Here is a 21,309-nt window from a genome sequence, read left to right as displayed (position 1 = left end):
AGGTGTAGATGTCATTTCTTGGCCAGGGATCTGTGATAGCACTTTGTATACTTGGTCTTAAATTCTACTCTTCAGCTCTGATGTGGACAGTGAATATGGGTGGCTGACAGAAGCACAAGGAAGTGTTCCAAGGAGGGAGAGGGAAGGAGGCAAAGGGGATGAGTGGGATTTGGTGACAGGAATCTTCTGAGGAAGAGGATGTGGTAGCACACACACACACACACACACACACACACACACACACACACACACACACACCCTTAATCCCAGCGCCCTGAGGCAGAGGCAGGTAGGGCTCTATGAGCTGAAATGGAGGTCAGCCTGGTTTACATAGTGAGTTCCAAGACAGCAAGATCTACACAGAAAGACCCTGTCTCCAAACAAACAAACAAAATAAATAAATAAATCAATGTGGGAAAGCCTCTCTTCCACTCCATCACAGCACCAGACCGGCTCCGCCCACACTCAGACATTTCCTCAATTTCCTTCTTGTTCTCAGATCTAGCCCTTCCCCCAGGACTTCCTTAGTAACTCATCTTCTGCAGCTAAGGAACAATCATCCCTTAGGCTTCCATCTTTCCTAGCAATGGGACCTGGCCTTGTACTGTATCGGGGCAAAACTGGATTAATTTTATCTTCATGCCTTGCGTTTCAGCCTATTTCAAGACTGTAAACTTGTTGAAAGCACAGAAACACTTCTTGATGAATATTGAAGACTGAGCAGCTAGCATAGTATCTAAAGTAAAGCAGGCTCAAACCTATTTGCTCCCTTCTGAACCTGGCCATACCTTGCCCATCTATTGTGTGTCCTTTCCTCTTGATTATCTGTTCTTTCCTTTCTTTTCCTTACTCCTTTAAGCTGGCACACAAATAGCTAATGCATCTCATGTTCTCTTCTCTCTTCTTAAAATGCCTCACAAGAAGAGTTTATATTATCCCTTTCATAGAGCCCGTCTCCCTGTCTCCCCTTGCCTTCATCTTCCAGGCTATGTCTATACCACTCTATTTAATTTATTCCCTTTGAGATGGCACAAATTCTTATCTTCATTACTACATTTAGGACCAAAATAAATGGAACTACTTTTTTTACTTTGCCTCATTATTGTTCTTTCTTTAGTCTCCCTCTATTTTATCTCTTACTATTTCACTGGAATACATTTTAGAGGAGATTTTCATAATATCCAAAGTATTTTTTTCTTTATGCTTAAACTGTACCAGTAGGAGAAGACTTGAAAATAGTTCTACAAGACAATCCCCCCTAACAGAACTATACATGTGGAGGAGGAGAGAGAGAAATAGTGGGAGCGGAGCAGAGCAAGAGGAACAATGATACAAATTGTAGATGCAAGGTTAACTGAAGAGTGCTGCTTTCCTTCCTTAATTTTCAAATGTATTCTGAAGGCAGAGGGAACTCAACTGGCTCAATGCAACATCAAAGTGATTATTGATGAGGATAAATTTCTTCCTCCAAAACAATGCAGAAGGAAGGGAAAAGTTAGTTTTCAAGGCTGAAGTGTGCAATGCATCACAACAGTATCATTAGCACTGACTTGAGAAGGGACTACAGAGGCCAGAGGGGCTTCTGTCACCTGGAGAGAACATTCCTCGTTCACTCATTCCAGAGGCATTGACCATCTACTTTCATACGTGAATGAACACTGCTCTGCATTTCCCTGCTTTTTTCACATGGCTTCAGCATTGGGCTATACAGGCCCATCCACAGGCACCTAGACACATTCCCGTTCAGTTCTGATCTTCCTTGGCTCATTGTTCCAGCCTGTTGGGGTCTTCTTGAATACTGACTTGGTCATCCAGAATGCCCTCTTCCAACTTTGTGTCAATCACAGAGAATCCAGGAGGTACATGATCTGTTTTTCTTAGAAACACTGATTAAAGCGTGGAGTGGGGTAGCACTCCAATATGCAGGGTACCCTGTACCATTTCCCTCTCCTCCTGACAGATTCTTCAACAAGCTGTCTTTTGGTGATGTTCTGTTGACTTGGCTATGTCTCTTCACGTCTTCCAATGGGAGATCATAAAAGATCTTGTCAAATACTTCGATGAAGTCCAAGTGCACCATGCCCATTTCATTTCCCTCATTAAGCTGGCACAAAGACACATAGTACTGGCAGAGGAATAATATGAGCAGATCGACAAAACTTGTTTTTAGCACGCCAGTGCCAAGTGGCCATGATTCTTCTTTCCAAGTGCTTACAAAACAACACCCTTCATTGACAGCTACCCACGGTTGCATGCAACCAACGGCAAGCTCTCTGCCACACATCTGGAGATTGTCTCTCTTTCCACAAAACAGACTTATGTCTGTTTCCAACTTTGGATGTCTCTATTTCCTCAGTTCTGCAAAGATAGTGCAAAGATCATCTCCCTTAGTCTAGAGGTCAACTTTACAAATTTTCTCAGTGTCTTTTCCTTTGAAAAAAGTCTTTTCCTTTGAAAAAAGTCCTATTGAGTGGCATGAAGCACTAGTGAAACATGAGGGTGTTATGATCGGGCTGTGGGGTGGAACAGAATAGAAGCCCCTGGAGAGTGTACTGTCTACATTGCTGTCTCTTTCAATGCACTCAGTATACTGCTCCATAGACACATGAGTGTGGTCTGGAATAATAATTGCACGGAGTCCACCTCAGCCAGAGATTTATGAGGCATCAACCCCTAAACAACTTTTCCTCTCTACTTCCATGCATACCCCCATGTTCATCTCTGGTATCACCAGCCCCAAGAGATCAAAGGGGAAACTCTACCAGTCACCAAAAAGGCACTTACCCACTTGCCCAAGCCTGGGTAGTCATGTTCTGGATCAAAAAGGTGCTGGTTTAACTGGAATTCTCTACTGAATTCTGCAGTGTCAGGAGCATTTTCTAGACATCCATCATCAGCTGAGGACAAAGGTTTTTGAGAAATGGTCAACATATCTGTTGTTATTCTAAAAGGTAACTTACCAGAAACATCTAGACACACAAAAGTCTAGTCTGTTCATATCAGACACTCCAAATCACGTTCTCTCTGGGTTCCAATCCCCCTCTGCTAATCACTCCAGGAGCAAAGACTTGTTGGCTGCCCTCCAAACCCACTTCCCTCTTCTCCTTGGCACACAGCATGGCTAATTTTCCAGCCTTTCTTTGCAATAAGGTGGAATCATCTGCCTGAGCCCAGGCAAACAGAATGTATGGAGAAGTGATATGTTTCACTCCCAGACCTGTCCCCTTCTTGTGATAGTCCACTTTCCCCAACTCTACCCCATGTGCCTGTATGCATGCTGCCAGCCAGGGCAAGGAGTAGGGCCATCAAGAGACAAGAAAGCAGAACCATCTACTGATAGAGTACACAAGATTATTCAGTAGATCGCTGTTAATCTACCCTCTATCATTCCTTTACCTTCTTGTGATAGGACTTCGCATAAGTGAGAAACAAGTTTCTATTGGAAAGAACTTCTAGAATATATCATTTACTTCAACATCAAGTGTTTCCTTAGGTAATACCTTTCCACCCACACGAGGCCCTCTGTTTCTCTTGGTGATGTCTTCATGGCCATGCTAGTGCCTTCAGACAGGACTTGGTGTATTGCAGCAGTGGCATGTCTGCTTAATGACCGAATCCCAACACTTGTGGGATCTATAGGTTCAGCTCTTTAAAGTTAACCTGGCTTCTCTAAGTCTGTTCATTTACCTACGAGATACAAATAATTAAATATTTACTTAGTTGCCGTAAGAAATGAAAATGACCAAGCATGGCACTGTTGTCTCATGGGAAGTTTGAAGTATAATTAAAGCCCCCTTTTGGCCACCTCCCTTTAAATAAAAGTTTATTTCAAGATAGTTGTTTTGTTGTTATTGTTTATTTTGCTTTTGTTTTGATTGCTATCTCACAGAGGGCCTACCTCTGTGGCTCAGACTGGCCTTAAACTCATAATCTTCCTGTCATTGCCGGCTGAGGCTGCTATTACAGGACTATGCTATAGTACGAGCTGTGATGGGTCACTGAAGTATTCATGGTTCCCATTCAAACCAAGACAAGCAGGTTATCTTTCCTGGCTTCCGTTTTCCTTCTAGAAGTTTTATGATTGCTAGGTATGATCCCCTAAAAGTGAATTTTTAAAACTTCCTGCGTCCAATGTATTTTAGACAACATCTTTAAAAAGAGGAGAAATAGGCACAGGAGATCCATGGTTGAGTATATGTAGGACCCTGGGTTCAAGTCTCAGAATCAAAAACAAGATATAGAAGGAGAGAGGTGAAGACAGAGGCTGGGAAATTTTGTGCAAGGCCAGGGTAGGAAGGAAGTCCTGGCCCCTCCTGCTCTTTCAAAGGGATAATGACCTGTCAAAGTCAACACTGAGAGGAGATCTATTTGCACTTAGGATGGTTGTCTAGATCTTGGGATGGAACTGAAGTCTCTAGACGTGCAGTGTCTCCGCCCTGAGCACCAGGAAGCTAGTGTGGAAGTTATTAGTTTTGCAAACAACTCCCCAATGTGACTTCCCATTTCTCACCAAGCCATTTCTAATGTGGGAAAGGGGTACCAAGCAGAGTGTTGGAATGCAAAGCAGTTTTGCAAACTTTTGGAAACTCTTTCTCAAGTACCTGGAGGTTGAGCAGGAGTTATGAAGCCCTGCTGGGGGCCAGGCTGAGATCTGGGGTGCATAAAATATGCTCTGCAAGTCACCTTCTAGCCCTGCAGCCAAGAGTTGGATTCTAGGAGCTGCACTCCTCTGGGCAGGGAGATGGGTGATGATTCAGGCAAGAGCAGGGCAGGACAGGGCCAAGGTTCTACTTTGTGTTACTCAACTTTGCTGTTCTGTATCACACATGTTGGAAGGTGGTCTCAAGAGAGTCTTCTCCAAGAGTAGCTAAATTTAGCAAACAGTTTCTAGTTTCTAGTTTTAGATTGCCAGTTGGGTCAGGAAAACAAGGTGGTGTATGTTAGCTTCGTGGAATGGTAGCAAAGGTGAAAACAGCCTGAGGCGGAGTCTGGTGCTGGGATCGCAGTTCACTCTGGTTGCTCTTGCCTGTGTCCTAAGTGCATGCACAGAGTGCTATGTCACACAGGTCTTGCCTGGGATAACCCAGAACCACACTGTATATTTCTTTAAGGCATTGAGTGGGTCATCTTTCTACCCATGAAAAGACTAAAGCATAAAGACATGCTGTGTGGTTAACCCTGGAACTCAGATCTCTTGGCTCACACTCTGGGTCTCTTTCCCTTATCTCCTAAAAGTAGTTTTCAAACTTCAGTGTGTCCCAAGGCTGGTCACTACACAGATGGCTATGTCCCAGGGCTTACAGTGTCTGCTTCAGTAAGTCTGATTCAGCCAGAGGATCTGCATTTCTAGCAAATTCCCAGGTTATGCTGCTGCTGCTGGCCCAGGGACCCTACTTTAAGAACCTCTGTGCTACACTTTATCTTACCAACTTTCCAGACCCCCATACTCTGAGCCAATCTTTCTTCCTGCCCCTGTGAGCAAGGAAAAGGTGGCTGATGGGCTTGATGCCAGCCAGTGACTAAAGATTTCCTGTCATCTGGGGCCAACCTCCCCATACTGGCTCAGTCATATCCAACTCCCATGTTGCTCCACCCAACATGGGAGCTCTGTGTTTCAGGGAGGATAGATGCCTCACCCTAAATAAAAAGAGGAACATTCTTCAGAGAGAGTCCACATTGTAGCTGGGGTCAGAATTTCCAATTACCTCCCATTATAACCCAAGGCCATCTTCCTTACCTGTTTTCCCAAGAGGACAGGGATTTGGAGGGTCTGGGTAGCCTTGATCCTCGCTGAAGTCCTTAGGAATGTTGTCACCAGTCAACTCTGCCACTATGTTAGGGATGTTGCCAAAAGGACCTAGGTGCTGCAGACCCTCATGTGCTCCACCTGCAGTGGGAGGAAATGTCTTGAAATTGATATTTACTTGGCAGACAAAGTACTGTAGTACTTGGTGAGCAAGGGAAATGCAGCAGATGCTTCCTTCCATCTTGAGATTTGGGATTTAGCTGCAGAAACAGACACACAGTATGCATCAATTCACTTCCTCAGAATGTGAATTGTGCCTGACTCTCATAGAAACGTTAAAACCGAGTTATGGAGCTGGTGGGACAATTGGGTTTTTGGATGCTAACATAGGTGAGCAGGGCTTTGGAGTTGAATATGGACATAAGTGGGAATGAGAGGACACACAAGGAGGCAATTATCACAGCGGTCTAATAGATGGAAAGAACATAATGGGGGGAAATTTAAAAAAAAACTCACTAGCATCCTGCCACCCATACTTAACAAATGAAAAATTGGATTGTTCCAACTGTTCTCTTCTGTATGTATTTTTTGCATAAATATTTACAAGGGCAGGGGCAGTGACTGGTTGTTAAGAGTGCTTGCTGCTCTTCCAGAAGACCTGATTGGGTTCCCAGCATCCACAGTCAGAAGTGACAACTACCTGTAACTGCAGCTCTAGAAATCTGACAGCTTCTTGTGGCATTAGTGGGCAGCCACCCTCATGTGTGCACACACACACACATATACACATACATATACACACATACATACATACACACACACAAATAAATAAATGGAAGAAAAATTTTAAATTTTTATAATTTTTATATTTTTTTATAATTTTTATTTCATATTAAATCACAAGAATCTTTCCATTTGTAGGCCTGTGCCCCATTTCTGTATTTATAAAGGACAATGTTGTTTTAAATCTCCTCAGTGTACCATGACACATTCACTACTCCTCTATTGTGAGACACTTAGTATTTCCCAATTTACTTTAGGGCCTTAATTTTTTCCATATTTTGGATTAATTTTCATCAGGATAAGTTCCCAGAAGTAAGTCAAATTACTAGGTCAAATGCTATAAACATTTTTATGGCTCATGATATTGTACTGCCAAATGTTTTTCATAAAGGAGGTACTAATTTATAAAATATCACCAAAACATGAGAGTACCATTTTTACAACATCTTCACTAACATTGGGTTTCATAAAATTTTGTATTTTTTCTTGCTCATTTAAATGGATTTGACTGCCAAATCAATCAAATGTCTTCCATATGTTTATTTACTGGTTTCATTTTCTTTTTTATGACTTGTCTGTTTATGCTTCTAGACTTACAATGTTTCTCTTATCAACTTGTACAAACATTTCACTTAATAAAGATATCAGGCCTTGGTCACAGTCTCTTCAAGCATTCCCTACATTGTCTGACTTTGAATTCTGGTTGCTATTATAATATTTTGCTAACATAAGCTTTTAATATTTGCGTAGTCCGAGTTGTTTTTAACTCTCCTTTGTAATTTCTTTTTTATCTGTCTAGACTTGTAAAATCATTGCCTCTTCAGGGTTATGACCAATATTTGGATATTTTAGTTTACTTTTACAAAATCATCTCTTTAATCCATTATTTATTTTAGCTGTTTAAAATAGATAACCTATTATCCTATCTCATTTGTCCAGTAACTGCTCCCATTCCTTCACACCAGCAACAGACGTCTAAGTGCCTCATCCATACACAGACACAGCAGTGAACCAGAAGAAGTCCCCATGGTAACTTGTTTTACTGTACTTACTGTGCCTTTTGACTGATGGACTACTTCATTTGCAACATTTTCCTGACATTTTACAATGACAGGAAACTCCCTTTCTCTAGACCCTTTCTTAGGAAGACTTCATATTTTCAACTCTGTTAGGACACTGGTGCCCCTCTCTCATAGTTGGAATATACATATGAGGTGGCCACAGATGTCCATAGTGGGGTCTACTCTAAATCAAAGGATGACCTGTTGTGTATGAATTCCATGTCACAAGAAAAATGACTTTCCCCTCTGGTCACCTTAACTAAGTCCAGCCAGGCAAAGCTCCCTTGACCCTGTATGACTACACTGGTTTTGTCTTTTGGGCCAAACTCGGTCCTCTTTGGATAGGCATGTTGTTTTCTTTGGGGTTGTAAACATATCCAAGTAGGATCATCATGGCTAGACCTTGGCATCTTTCTGAGGTGTTTTTCCATCACTGTCTCTGTTATGTTTGATTCAAGTTTAACCTTAAAGGGACAAACTTACCTCTCTTAGTAGCATTAGCCTTCAAATCTAGACTTTACTTTATGTGCTTATATTGTATTCCATTGCTCCACCAATGAGTGTATGTCTACAAAATTTATATATTTGGAAAAATTGTTGGGGCTAGAGAACTTGCTGGTAGCTCTTCCAGAGGACCTGAGTTTAATTCTCAGCACCCACGCAATGACTCACAATCATCTGTAGCTCTCTAGTCCTAGGGTATCCAAAATGTTCTAGCCTTGGTGGGCACTACATATACATTGCATATACATACATGCTAGCAGAACACCCATACATAAAAAATAAAAATAAGTTTAAAGTTTCTTTTCTGGACAGTGGTGGCACACACCTTTAAACCCAGCACTTGAGAGGCAGAGGCAGGCATATAAGTTTGAGGCCAGCCTTTTTATAGAGTGAGTTCCAGGATAGCCAGTGATACACAAAGAAACCTTGTCTTGAAAACCAACCAACCAACCAACCAAACAAACAAACAAACAGGCATTTCTTTTGTGGACCACTTTAATTATGTGGACATTTAAAGTAAGCTATTTTGTGTAACTCATAAGTAAATATAGCCCATATTCAACATTATTGATATGTTTATGCCCTTATTCATATTTTATCATAGTCCACATTAAAATATATTTGCTAAAACTCTACCATTACTAATAAGTATCCAACAGTCTCTTATTTCTTACTGTTTTCATGCTATCACTCTAATGCTATGTTAGTTGTTGTGCCCACAGGAATAAAATCCTTCATTTTAATTCTGATTGCTAAATTAATTAGTAAACCACATTTTGGTTTGTAATTCTGTTCTTAGCTTGTTACTCTCATTCCTCTGATTTGATCTGTCTTTATTTTTAACCACTCTGGATCGTCATAAAGTGTTATCCAAGTCACACAGTGATAGCCGGAAGTATTCTGGGAACACGTGCTTTTTTTTTTTTTCAATTTGTTTTTCCAAATTAACCTACAAACTGCAAAGGTTAAACCAATGCATCAGTGCATTTGGTATTGATATACTTGAAGCTTAGCATAAGCCTGGCTCTGTAGTCACCATAGTGCTTGTTTTAGGGCAAGCTCTCTGGTATGTCAATACATGTCTCTGCTTCTGAAAGCACCCTCGAATTAAGCGCCAAGAATTATCCAACTTGGCTCAGAGAGAACGCATGTCTTAATGCTCCATTAGTAATTAATGAAGGAAGCAAACACAGTTTCCCTCATGGAAAGCCTGCCAGAGCTCTGTTTACCTCTGTGCCAGTGCCACTTACATGAATGTAGCACTTGTTAGGAAGCAACAGATGTTTAGAACCAGGTAGATCTATTAGAATACAAACTTCTTTTCAAAGCTCACTCAGTGACATCAAATCCACATGCACTCACTGAGGCAGGAACTGTCGGGGACAGGCAGATGTCAAAGACGCTGTCCTGTGCACACCTAGAAAATAAGTTTCCAAACAGAGGCATGTACAACCAAATGCTGCTTTTCTGATTCAGTACATTGTTTAGAACATGTCTGTGACATCACATGCTAAATCAGACGAAATGCTGTGATACCGAAGGTTCTGCTCAGTCTATTCACCTGTTTCCTTAATCCTCTGACATTAGCCAAATGTGTTTAAAAATCATTATTCAATCAATTTAAGCTACTTATTGAACGTGGTCTATATACCAAGACTTAGACAAAACAGAATATCTAGACTGAGTATTACAGGGCCTGGTGGTTTGAATGAAAATGGCTCCCATAGGTTCATAGATTTGAATGCTTGGTCATGAGGGAACTACACTACTTGAAAGGTTTGGAAGGTGTGTCACTGGAGGTGCAAAATCCCAAACCAGACTCAGTAGCTCTCCTTTTCTGCCACCTGCACCAGGATGTAGAACTCTCAGCTACATCTCCAGCACCAAATCTGCCTGAATGTCACCATGCTTCCTGCCATGGTGAGAATGAACTAAACTTCTGAAACTGTAAGCCAGCTCCAATTATATGTTTTCTTCTGTTAGCATTGCTGTGACTAAGAGCTGTCGACCAGATTATTGTGGATGCTGCTTTCACTGAGTTCTAGTATGCAGAGAGAGAGAAAGAGAGAGAGGGAGAAAGAGAGAGAGAGAGAGGGAGAGAGGGAGAGAGAGAGAGAACAGACATATACAATACATCCAGTTGTAATGCATGTATCTGAGAAGCAACAGGTTGCCATTGTATAGAGAAGTATGTAGCCCGGTCCAGGGCCTGAAGGACTTTCTGCAGGAAACAGTACAGCAATTATTTTATTAGTGCTATAGAACATGGAACTTTGACATTGGTGGTTTCTGTTTTCTAGAAGTTTCTTCAGTCTACTTGGTAATTCAAAATTAGCACAATGAAACAATGAACAAGATATATAATCCAGTGTGTTTATGCATGGTATGGGTATCATGGCATCACTGTGCAGGAGTAAGCTGGAAAGAAAGTAGAGAAAACTGCTTTAAGAATGTTGCCGAGACTCGGGAGTGAGGCCTGGGATCAGGATGGCCACAGCAGCACTTGGAATGAAGTTTCTAGCAATACACATAGAGGAGATGAGTCAGAAGTCTGCGAAGCTTCCACACAGTAATGATCTGACGGTCTGCAAACACCAGTGATGAAGACAAGATCTTTTCACTCACACCTCTGAAATTGTTTCAGATAATTAATTCTATCCCTTGATGAGACATTAACTATTTCTACTATACCTGTAGCACTCTACAAATAACTCTGGAAGAAATTAGAAAGGCTGAATTCTTGTTAAATGAGGTTTAAGGCCAGTTTTATTTGTATAGTTTATGTAGTAAAATTGGTACCAGAACACCATTTCCAAAATCTCAATAATACAGACTCACTGACAGGTGTGTGTGTGCGCGCGCGCGTGCGTGCGTGCGTGTGTGTGTGTGTGTGTGTGTGTGTGTGTGTGTTGTCATAGCCGTGGCATTGCATTTAGTCATAACTAATGCAATCTAGGACTTTAAGTGGGTGGGTGGAAGGATTATAAAAAATAAGCAAAGGCCACTACATCAGAGCTTGTCTTAGTTAGGGTTACCATTGCAGTGTTGAAACACCATGACTGAATTCAAACAATTTGGGGAGGCAAGCATTTATTTGGCTTATACTTCAACATCACTGTTCATTACTGAAGGAAGTCAGAATAGGAACTCAAACACAGTAGGAACCTGGAGGCAGGAACTGATGGAAAAGGCATGGAAGAGTGCTGCTTACTGGCTTGCTCCTCATGACTTGCTCAATCTGCTTTTTTCTAGAACCCAGGACCACAGCCCAAGGGTGGCCCCACCTACAATGGGTTGGACTCTCCACATCAATCACCAGTTAAGAAATGTCCCACAGACTTGCCTGCATCCCTGTCTTATGGAGACATTTTCTCAATTGAGGCTCCTTCCTCTCTGATGATCCTAGCTTATATCAAGTTGACACACAACTACCCAGCACAGAGCACTGGGATTTACTCTCTTGCACATCCCTATCCATGAGTTTTCCTGGATTCTGCTCATACCCCTTTAGGTGGCAGCTCAGCCATGTTCTTGGTTTCAGCCTCTCCCTAGACTCTGCTACCGACCCACCTCAGTCCCCTGCTTTCCAACTAACGTATTCATCTGTCTCCATACAGCAATAATGGCAGGAGACACCCCTCAGAGTCTAGTACCTCCAAATCTCATTGACCTGGAATGGAATTTTCCTGGTTAGTTGGAAACTGCTTTTAGCTTCTGATTCACTTTCACATTTAAATGATTTGGGTTAGCTGTCAGTATGTAACAAACAAGTGAAGCCATAAAAACAGAATACTAATAAATCCCCAAATTTGATCTAGCTTTGACCAGGTATGGGCTTCCTGGTTCACTGAATGATTTCTAAGATTTCCATACAATAGATCTACAACATTACACAGTACTCCAAAGTCATTTGACCCCATGAGCAAATTTTGAATGCACAAAAGGTTTTCAGTGTCGGTGTTTTATCTCTCTTCTTTGGAGAAGATGAATCTCCACACACAACTCCATGTTGATCAGAAACAAGAACAAGTAAACAGACAGGCCTGGCCTCCCATCATTCCCTCCACCACCGCCACACCCACTTTGGGTCATGTTCTGGTTTCAGGAGTTCCAAAGCCTTTTTCTATTCTGTGGAGAGCTCTCGTGAGGTTGGTAGGACAAGGGCTATTTCTCTTAAATAAGAGAATTCTGGAATATGGTTATTTGCTTAAAGCCCTTTAGCAAGTTTGTAGTCTACCATTTAGTAGTCTGAGGCTCTAGCATGCTGTCCACTCTGAATGACACCAGGAGCATGTTATGAGGCCTTGTGCAGCCCATGCACACTCTCTTCCACTCTCTCCAGAGGCTCCCCAATGGTTTTTTAAAGATCTTCAACTCTGGAGCAACAATGCCTTGACAGGATACCTGGGGTCTCTGATAGTCTCTAGCTCCCTCGGGGGGTCCCAAATATGTCAGTTTTGTCTTCCCACTGAAGAATAAGATAACAGCAGAAACAGTCTGAGATGGAAGCCAGCCCCTGTCCTCGCTCCCACAGTTCCTTCATCTAAGCCTCATGCCAGAAGGCTCTGCGTGTCCAGACGGAACCCCTGCCCGGCAGACTTCTCCTCACAACTTGGTAACACCCTGACAAGCTTACAGCCAGCAGAGTTCCATTGTACCCCTTGCCCCATACTGAGGCTGTCTGTGGAGTCATGTAGCTGGGCATCAGTGCTGGGCAATAAAGAGGAATTGTGGTGGGGCAGCCTGGTGCCAAGGAACTAGTCACCCACCTCGTAAAAGGGGAGTTCCGTGAGGAGAGCCTGGCAGGGAGAGTGCATAGACTCCTCAATAACAGCCATTCAGTGGAAGGGAAGGGATCCAGCAGTTTTAGCTTATGTCGCCACAAGCTGCAGGCACTAAAAATACACTCTGCTGTCCCATCCTGAGCTCCTGCAGTGTCCCCAGCCATCGCTTAGGAAGCTACCACCAGCTTTCTTTTGTTAATGTCTGAGTGACTGCAGCAACCACAAAAGCTGTTAAAGGTGGCCCAGCTTCATCTTCTTTCCCTCTCCTCCCCTTCAGGCTCTTCAGAGGGACAAGAGAGGCCTCGTCTAGTCTAGAGACACTGGAGATGAAGTGAGGAGAGAAACGGGGGCTCTCAGCCTGCAACTAGGACAAAGAGAAGTAAAGTGAATGGAGGTGTCTGAGTTCTCTTTCTAGAGGCCACAGACCAGGCGTGGAGGGTGAAGAGGCTGCACACTGTCCATGTGAAGTATTAGGAGACACAAAAGCTCTAAGATGAGCCCGTGCTTCAGGAACTCTGAGGCTTTACTCAGGGCCTTCACCTTTGCTCTGAAAGTTTAGGAATCACCCCTGCCTCACATACACACAACTTGATACACACACACACACACACACACACACACACACACACAGGGTTTCTGCTGAGAGAAATATTAAGGTGTGTGACTTTTGTTTATGCTGCAGATTAACTCTGTGAAGCTGTGGTTTTTTGCCTGCCTAAAGCTGAACATCCAGCCAATAGCAGGGCAGGAGCAAGGATAGGCTGAGCTGGCAGGAGGAGTATAAACTGAAGGAGAGCAGAGGAAGAGAAGAACAACAAGGAGAGGGGGAAATCAGGGACCAGCCGCCCAGCCGCCCAGCCGCCCAGCCGCCCAGCCGCCCAGCCGCCCAGCCGCCCAGCCGCCCAGCCGCCCAGCCGCCCAGCCGCCCAGCCGCCCAGCCGCCCAGCCGCCCATGGAATAAGAAGGGAAGTAAGATATACAGCAGTTAGAAGGATAAAAGCCCAGAGGGAAAAGGTAGAAGAGATAATTTAATGTACAAAAAGCTGGCTAGAAACAAAACAAGCTAAGGCTGTTGGGTGGTGGGCCGCTCAAAAAGGTCAGAAAAGAGAAAAGAGAGAACACACACACACACACACACACACACACACACACACACACACACACACACACACACACACGAACATTCTAAAATTCAGGCATAATATGAAAAGCCACTATCTCCTTAGCTAAGGAGGCAAAGACAACAGAGCCCAGTCACGGGAAGAACCATTGTGGATTGCCAATGTTTCCTGGTTTGGGGCTGGCTTCAAGCACAACTGCTGCCATATAGTGCAGTTCCTTAATCTCCCAGTTTCCTCCAGTCTAACGTGGGAATGAGATGCTTGGAGGAGAATCAAATCGGACACAATGTATTATACAAAATGCTCACCTCGGTGCCATGGCTCACCAAGCACTCGATAAGTATCCGCCTCTCTTTATTATGCAGTCATTTCCCAGCCCAACACGCATAGCCAAAGTTAATCATCCTACATAGCTTTCATTCTAAAGCTGCTGTAGTACCTCAAAGTGGCTACATTTCTGTGTTTGAGGTTTGGAGCTATAGCAGCTCAAAACAGTTGGGACATTTTGATGGCATCTATGGGCCCTCTCCAGTTAAGACTAGTTAAATTACTATCTGAATTTGTTCTACTCATTATTCTCAGAGCAGTCCTTCCCAAACTCATTCACACTACTCTCGTGGAACCCACCCTCTAGTGAAAGGGGACAAAAGATGTCCATGTGGACAAACATCGACATAAATGCCCACCTGGTAGGGCAGACCATGAGCCCATGGAGGAAGAAAGAAGTGTTCGTGCAGAAATGAGCATGCCACCCTTCCCTCTTCAGCGTGGATGTTGTGCTCTCCATCTCCTCTACCCAATTAGTGGTGGATGTTTAAAATGGACAGGGCTTATGTGGCAATAATTACATTCCTTTGACTCATGACATGTGACCCTAAAACACACACTTGGTGAATGGGAAAAACAAAGGGATGATTCTATCTATGCCGACTTGGGGTTCTCCATGATTTACCTCAGGCCAGAGCCTGGCCTGGGCAGTTTGCTTACAATCCTTGCAACCCACTCCCAAGTTCAAGCCTAGCCTCTCCCAAGTTCAGCCCCACAAGCCCAAAGGGAAGAGATCTGCATTGGGTGCGTCTGGCAGATGCACAGGTGAAGCTTGTTTTTCAGATGCTTGGGTTGAAAGGCTTTTGTTTCCACCCCTCTTTTTGCTTCTCCTCCTCACACCAGCATCTAAAACTCATACTAGGATCTAAAACCCCAGGGCTCCTTCGAGACCAGAGGCTACAAGAGCTACCCAGAGGCACTTGAGCAGTGAAGGCAGAATGCAGGAGCCTGGGTGCATGGCATTTGAAGGCTCCACAGCTCCATGTGGTCCCAATTTAGGATCCCAGGCAAAGTTGTTTATTTTAGAAAAGCTTTTCAGTTCACTTTTAAGGTATTTTGCTTAGACACTGCTTGCTTTTCAAAAGAAGAAAATGTCTTTTTTTTTTTTTCCACCAAAGTATGTTTGTTTTGGCTGTTTACTCGATTGCCAAAGTTCAAATCTTATTCTATGAATTTAATTTTCGTGAAGCCACCATGAGTCCTGCCTCTCTCAATACATGGAAAACACAAAGAATAAAACAGAATAATTTGGACATGAGACAGTTACTGGGAGACTTGAGAACCTGACAGGTTTAAGAAAAGCCAGTTTGAGTAAGTGATTTGCAGAAGTGCTTCTAGCTTCTTCATTTAACTCTTATTTGTTGTGTGAAATAAAGAACTGACTCATGGAATTATATAGAGACCAGGCATAGCATTACACTGAGGCTAAAGGCCCATATTTGATGTTTTAAAAACTGTATTCTTATTCCAGTGTAAAGTTCTATGGCCCTTCAGAGTGGAACCCATGTTAAGGTATGAGCAGTTTTGAAAATAAAATGATGTATCCATCATGGAGATGGTGGGGATCAGGTAAGGGTATAGAAGGAAAAAGATTATGCTAAGTCTGAGTGCCCCGTGCCCAGGTGCACTTTGCTTTCTGTTTTGTCCTCGAGGCCTATGTGTCATTCCACAATGAGTGCTGACTAATAGACTATATGATAATGAGTAATCATCACAATGAGTAATGATTAATAAACTGTAACCCACTGCATAACGTATCTGCATCTTAGCAGACTTCTAAGGAGGTTTGATGTTCAAGAGGTGACTTGCTAACAGGAACTCCAGGCCCCCTGCTTTATCAGCTAATGAATCAAGTAGATCTGTGTCAGGGTCTCAGGTCTCAGGTGGGACAGTGTACACGGACAATGCTGAGCCTGGTGGGCAGATAGAGATCAAGGTGAGCAGATGTCACAGGCCAAACTAGACCCAGGGAAACAGTTAAGAAACACCTAATCAGAGAAGGGTCTACGGTTAAAACTTCCAACAGGAAAGGCAGTGATGAGTAGGGGTGGACACAAGCCTCAGGAAAGCGGATGTGACCCTCTGCCCCAGGCTCAAGGTTATTGAATGGTTTCTACCCAAGTTCAGCTTTCCAGCTAGCCTGCACTTTCAAAGGGAAGCAGGCCACAGGGGACACATGGTCAAGACAGAGGAAAATCCCAGTGGCATAGAATGGACAAGAAAGATAGCAGGGCCCAGCACTACTGTGCCAGACCACAGTCCTACTCTGCCAGCTACCCTGGGGCACCAAGCCCCACACCAACATAGATTAGGGGTGCACAGCTTGGTAAAATAATCATCCCACAATGTCAGCATCTATCCTTGATCCCTAACCCCAGTCTTCAGGATAAGCCAAGGGCCTCAGTTTGGGTCAGAAAAGCCTTCTGCATCATGGCTAACTTGACCTTACCAAGTAGTAACTGCAGTAAGTAGCAATCTCCCGTTCCCTCTCTCCACCCAAAGCTGCTGTAGATAAGTTAAGTATCCTTTGTAAATTGCTAACACAAACATTTACTTTGGACAAACAGACATTCTTTTCTGTTTCTGATTTTAGCAGATATTACCATTTAAAAAAAAAAATCTGTCCCCGGGGGAGGGGACTGGGGAGAGCAAGTGATCTGTGTGCTATGGAGAGGGATGCTTAAAATAAATCCTCTACCAAGCTTTAGTGATGTTTCTCTAGCTTGTGGCTTCCCCATCTCCACAAACATTCCCACCTTCTTCCTTATGTAAATCTCTGCCTGGCAAGAGTCTTTAGGCATAAAACAGCAACAGAAACAAACAAACTACCAATTATATGCCATGTATATTACAGTTAGAGATGGGCTCTAAAGGCATGTGATGGGAAACACAAATGAAAGGTATCACAAAGATGGAGGAGTGGGGGGGGGTGAGGCAGGGGGGGTATGAGGAACTCAAGCTGTGTAGACCAGAAGAGGGATGGCAGGCACACAGTCAGCCAGACAAAGGCAACATTGCCTAGCTAACCCCTTTGATTTCTCATCCCTTCAAATGATAATATGGGTGATCCAAGTCCATAGATAACAGGGGACTTTCACTTATGATAGCCAGGAACCTCAAAACTTTAACTAGGGTTAACTAGTGTGTATTGACATATATGAGGGTGTGCCATAATGCATGTGTGAAGGTCAGAAAACAACTGGGGGGTCCAATTTCTTCTTCCAAATTTACGTGATTCCAAGAATCAAACGCAGGTTGTCACACTTGCACAGCAAGGTGCCTTTACCTGCTGAGTCATCTCTCCCGGTGGGGGTGGGGCTAGAGTTAGCATTTTAAAGGGATAGCCCTGGCTCAATTCCCCAAGACCAACTAACCTATTATAAGAATTCAAAATCTCTAATGGAAGTGGCTTTTAATGTTTTTCTACTAAGCAGTTTGTTTAATGGCTCATGAAGGAGTTGAAGAAGAAAACTTAATTTTTTAAAATTAAAACCATGTTTTAAATACCCGTCTGCTGTTCTGTATTGTTTTTACTCCCCTTCCCCCTTAGGATTGATTTGTTTAAAAAGTGTGGAATTATCTAGGAAGCACTTCATGATTGGGCAGCCAAGTGACAGGAGTGGTTATGACATCAGAAATGAACAAGCACAGGTGTCAGTCAGAGTCCTCCACCCTGCACTCCATGGAGGGGTTGTGAATCCACTGCCCTCTGTATCCAAGGTCCCGGGGGAGGCTCATTTCCCTCATTTCCAAAGAATGCTCAAACTGCCATCTCAGCTGTGGCATATGCAATGGCACGATGACGAATCTACAATGGCACGATGATGGGCAATCCCTTGTCATTTCTCCCTGAAATCCAAGGGACCTCTGAAGAAAAGGAAACACTGCTATGTTTACCTAATGGGACTCAGCCTCACCATCTGGTGGTCCTCTTCACAGAAACTCAGAAAAGCAGACCCAACAGTGAAGAATGAATGAAGCAAACAGAATGACATTTCTTCAACTAACCAAGCTCTTCTGAGCCCAGATTTATCTCCAATTCCAAGTTGTATTTGGAAAGTGGCAAGAGCAGGTTAACAATGAGGGGGAAAAAAATGTCTAATGCTGACATTATTGTTTAAACAGACAGAATGGATGATGGTGTTTCCCAGAATAAGAACAAATTTTGTGGGTGTTCTACTATTGATTCGGGACATTAGGCACACTTTAGGGAAAGGCCACCCTGATCATATGCGTTCCTTCTGTTCACTTCAAGACAGTGATGTGGATTTAAGGGACTTGACAGGTGTGACATAACTTTAAAAATTGGTGTAGATTTTGAAAATATTTCATCCCATGATGCTAACGGGCTTCATTCACACCTGTATCTGAGTCCCCTTTGGGCAAAGCATCCAGAATCAGAATGGCCATGAAAGAGTCTCTGAGAAGAAACTAAAGATGTGGAGAGTTGGGAGGGAATCTGGCATCAGCCCTCACCCTGGGCTTCAGCACCAAACACCAAGTGAGGCCTAGCTTTCCTGACCTCTCCGGCTCACATGGAGCAGGCACTCTGTATGTATATGTCCAAGATGGTCTTTATTCCTTGAGGGTGGAGGGTTATAAAATGTTTCTCAGTACAGCTGGTGGCATTTATATAAACAAAAAGGCAGGTCCCTTCTCATAAGTCCTAAGAGTGGATGGACAGTGAAGTGAAATGAGACTCCACATTTGTATGAACTGCTTTAAAGGCCTTCAGCTATCATTATTATTTTTAAATCCTATGTATATTGGTGGTTTGCCTACACACACACACACACACACACACACACACACACACACACACTTCTTTATGCTCGATGTCTGCAGAGGCCAGAAAGGGGCACCGAGTACCCCGAAACTAGAGTTCAAGACAATTGTAAGGTGCCTCAAGAATGCTGGGAATCCAACCTTGGTCCTCTGGAACAGCAGCCAGTACTCTTAACCACTGAGCCATCTCTCCCAGCCCTTATGAAACTGCAAGTTTGTATTGTTTTTCTTAGTTTAGGGGACCAAATTCCACAAGCTCCAGGCCCTACTGAACTCTGCTCTGTGCTGTTCCTAAAGCCATCTGTGAAGACCACCATGACTTCTTCAGCTATCATGATTTCAACTCCTACTCATTCAGCACAAATGTTGATATTACAGATCCTCTAGATCCGCAATCATGAATACATGAGACCAGAGTCTGCTTAATTCTGAAAAGTCTTCCTATCCCAAGGGAGGGACTTTTGGAAAGGCGGGGGTGGGGGTGGGGGTGGGGGTGAGAAGGGGTGGGGGTGGAGTGGGAAGGAGAGGAGGATACAAAGTTGTGGCTCCCAGGGCCACGGCTGGCCTTACACCAACAGCTGCCACATGGCCTTCAGCAAAGATCTCCTCTGTAGACTCAATGCAGACTCCGAAGTGAGGTAGGTGGACGGGAGGTTCCCACAGGTCCCACCCTGTTCCTTGATTCTAAGGTGCCAGTTGGCTTCAGTGTGTCACTTTTCATCGAATATTCACAGCAGCCCCAGGCACCAGGCAGTGGAATATTCTGGTGAGCTTTAGGCAGCAGACTGAGTATTCTTTCTGCTATGCTGAGCTGAGGTGTTTGCCAGCCGAACAGTAAATAAGGCTGATGTCACTGGTTTTGATGGCCTTCAGATATGTCCTGTTGTCAGGCCCAGTCAAGGGTGACCATTTGATAGGAAGCAGCATATTACAGCCTGTTCAGGGACAGGGGACTGAAGCTGGAGCTGGCACAGCAAAGCTTAAAGAAAGGGTCTGTTTCTCTTATACCTTCATTTAAAACCTGGTTGTTTTCTTCTCCAGTTTGACCTCCCCACTACGAGCAGCTCGGTGTCAGTAGAGTCACGTGAGTTCCTGACAGACAATCCTCACCAGCCCTAGATGCCCGGTGCACCAAACCCAAGCTCCGGGGAGGCCAGGAACTCAGAAATCTTCCATGTTAGCATTCTGGGCTAATCACTGAAGAGCCAGAGGGCAGAAAGACAACTGTTTTAGGTAGACAGGGAAGTGCTCATGTCTCCTGCCAGGAAATCAGGGAGGAAGTACTGGTAAGTCTGGAGTAACAGTAAGAAAGGACCCTCATCACAAAGAACATCTACAGGAGGGTCCATTTGTATGAAATCTCTGTGACAAGAAGCCACATTAGTGCTCTTGGGGATTTGGGAAAGGGAGGAAATGACAGGGATGGCGGATAACAAAATATTATAAAATGGATTGTTGTGATGCGAATATCTTGAAAACCATGAGGCTGTATATTTTATTAGCAACTATATACAATGTAAAGTATTTCCTCACAACTGTCACATATTTTAAACAAAAATGAAGAAGGCCCTGACCTTCTTGCCCCAGAACACACACAAATGCACTGGGCCCATTCCTGATCATTGGCAGGTTAATTACAGACTCAACCAAACCAATAGTGTCCTGTGTAGGCAAAGAGCTCTCAGGTGCTCACAACCACTTTTTAATCAAAAGCCTCCTACTCGCCAGAGCAGTAATGCCATTCTGAGCCAATGGCACCACCTAGCGGCCAGTGCACAATTCCCGCTCTCCTTGCAGATTTCCACCCCCAGGATCTTATGCATACTAAAAACCTTAAAATGTGGACGTGAAAACACAGGGCAGGCAATAGGAAAGTGCCAGGTACTACTACAGCCAATGAAGAAGGAATGCAACACTTTGAACACTTCAAAGAATAAGAAAAACAAATACACTCCACACATGGAAGGAAAAATGTGCTGGTTTGTAGATCTGAACTAAATACTGATTAAAACAGTAAGATGTCACTTTTGTCTGTCAAAGGCATTTTTAAAGGATGGTGCTCACAGAAAGCAGGTGAAAAAATATTGCCCATGAAGAGATGAGAGGGAAAATAGAGGGGTTGGGGAAGGAAGGAGGAGACTGAGGGAGAGAGAAACACTAAATATATCGCTTAACTAGATGAGAACAATCTGACAGTA

The 21,309-nt window shown here is 43.6% G+C and overlaps 1 protein-coding gene across 1 annotated transcript in view; it reads right to left on the bottom strand.

Moving 5' to 3' along the window:
• The window catches only part of Scg5 (secretogranin V), a 42,411-nt gene that overhangs the window by 8,361 nt on the left and 12,741 nt on the right, over positions 1-21,309 (bottom strand). The window contains exons 2-3 of the mRNA XM_051183785.1: positions 5,738-5,887; positions 2,785-2,897 (exon numbers count right to left, since the gene is read on the bottom strand). Coding sequence (XP_051039742.1) covers positions 2,785-2,897; positions 5,738-5,887 — 263 coding nt within the window. The remainder of the gene's footprint in view (positions 1-2,784; positions 2,898-5,737; positions 5,888-21,309) is intronic.

Source organism: Phodopus roborovskii, unplaced genomic scaffold (genome assembly GCF_943737965.1).
Source record: "Phodopus roborovskii unplaced genomic scaffold, PHOROB, whole genome shotgun sequence".
Classification (NCBI taxonomy): domain Eukaryota; kingdom Metazoa; phylum Chordata; class Mammalia; order Rodentia; family Cricetidae; genus Phodopus; species Phodopus roborovskii.
The sequence above is the reverse complement of the archived record's forward strand: the minus strand, read 5'-3'. Positions and strand labels throughout refer to the sequence as shown.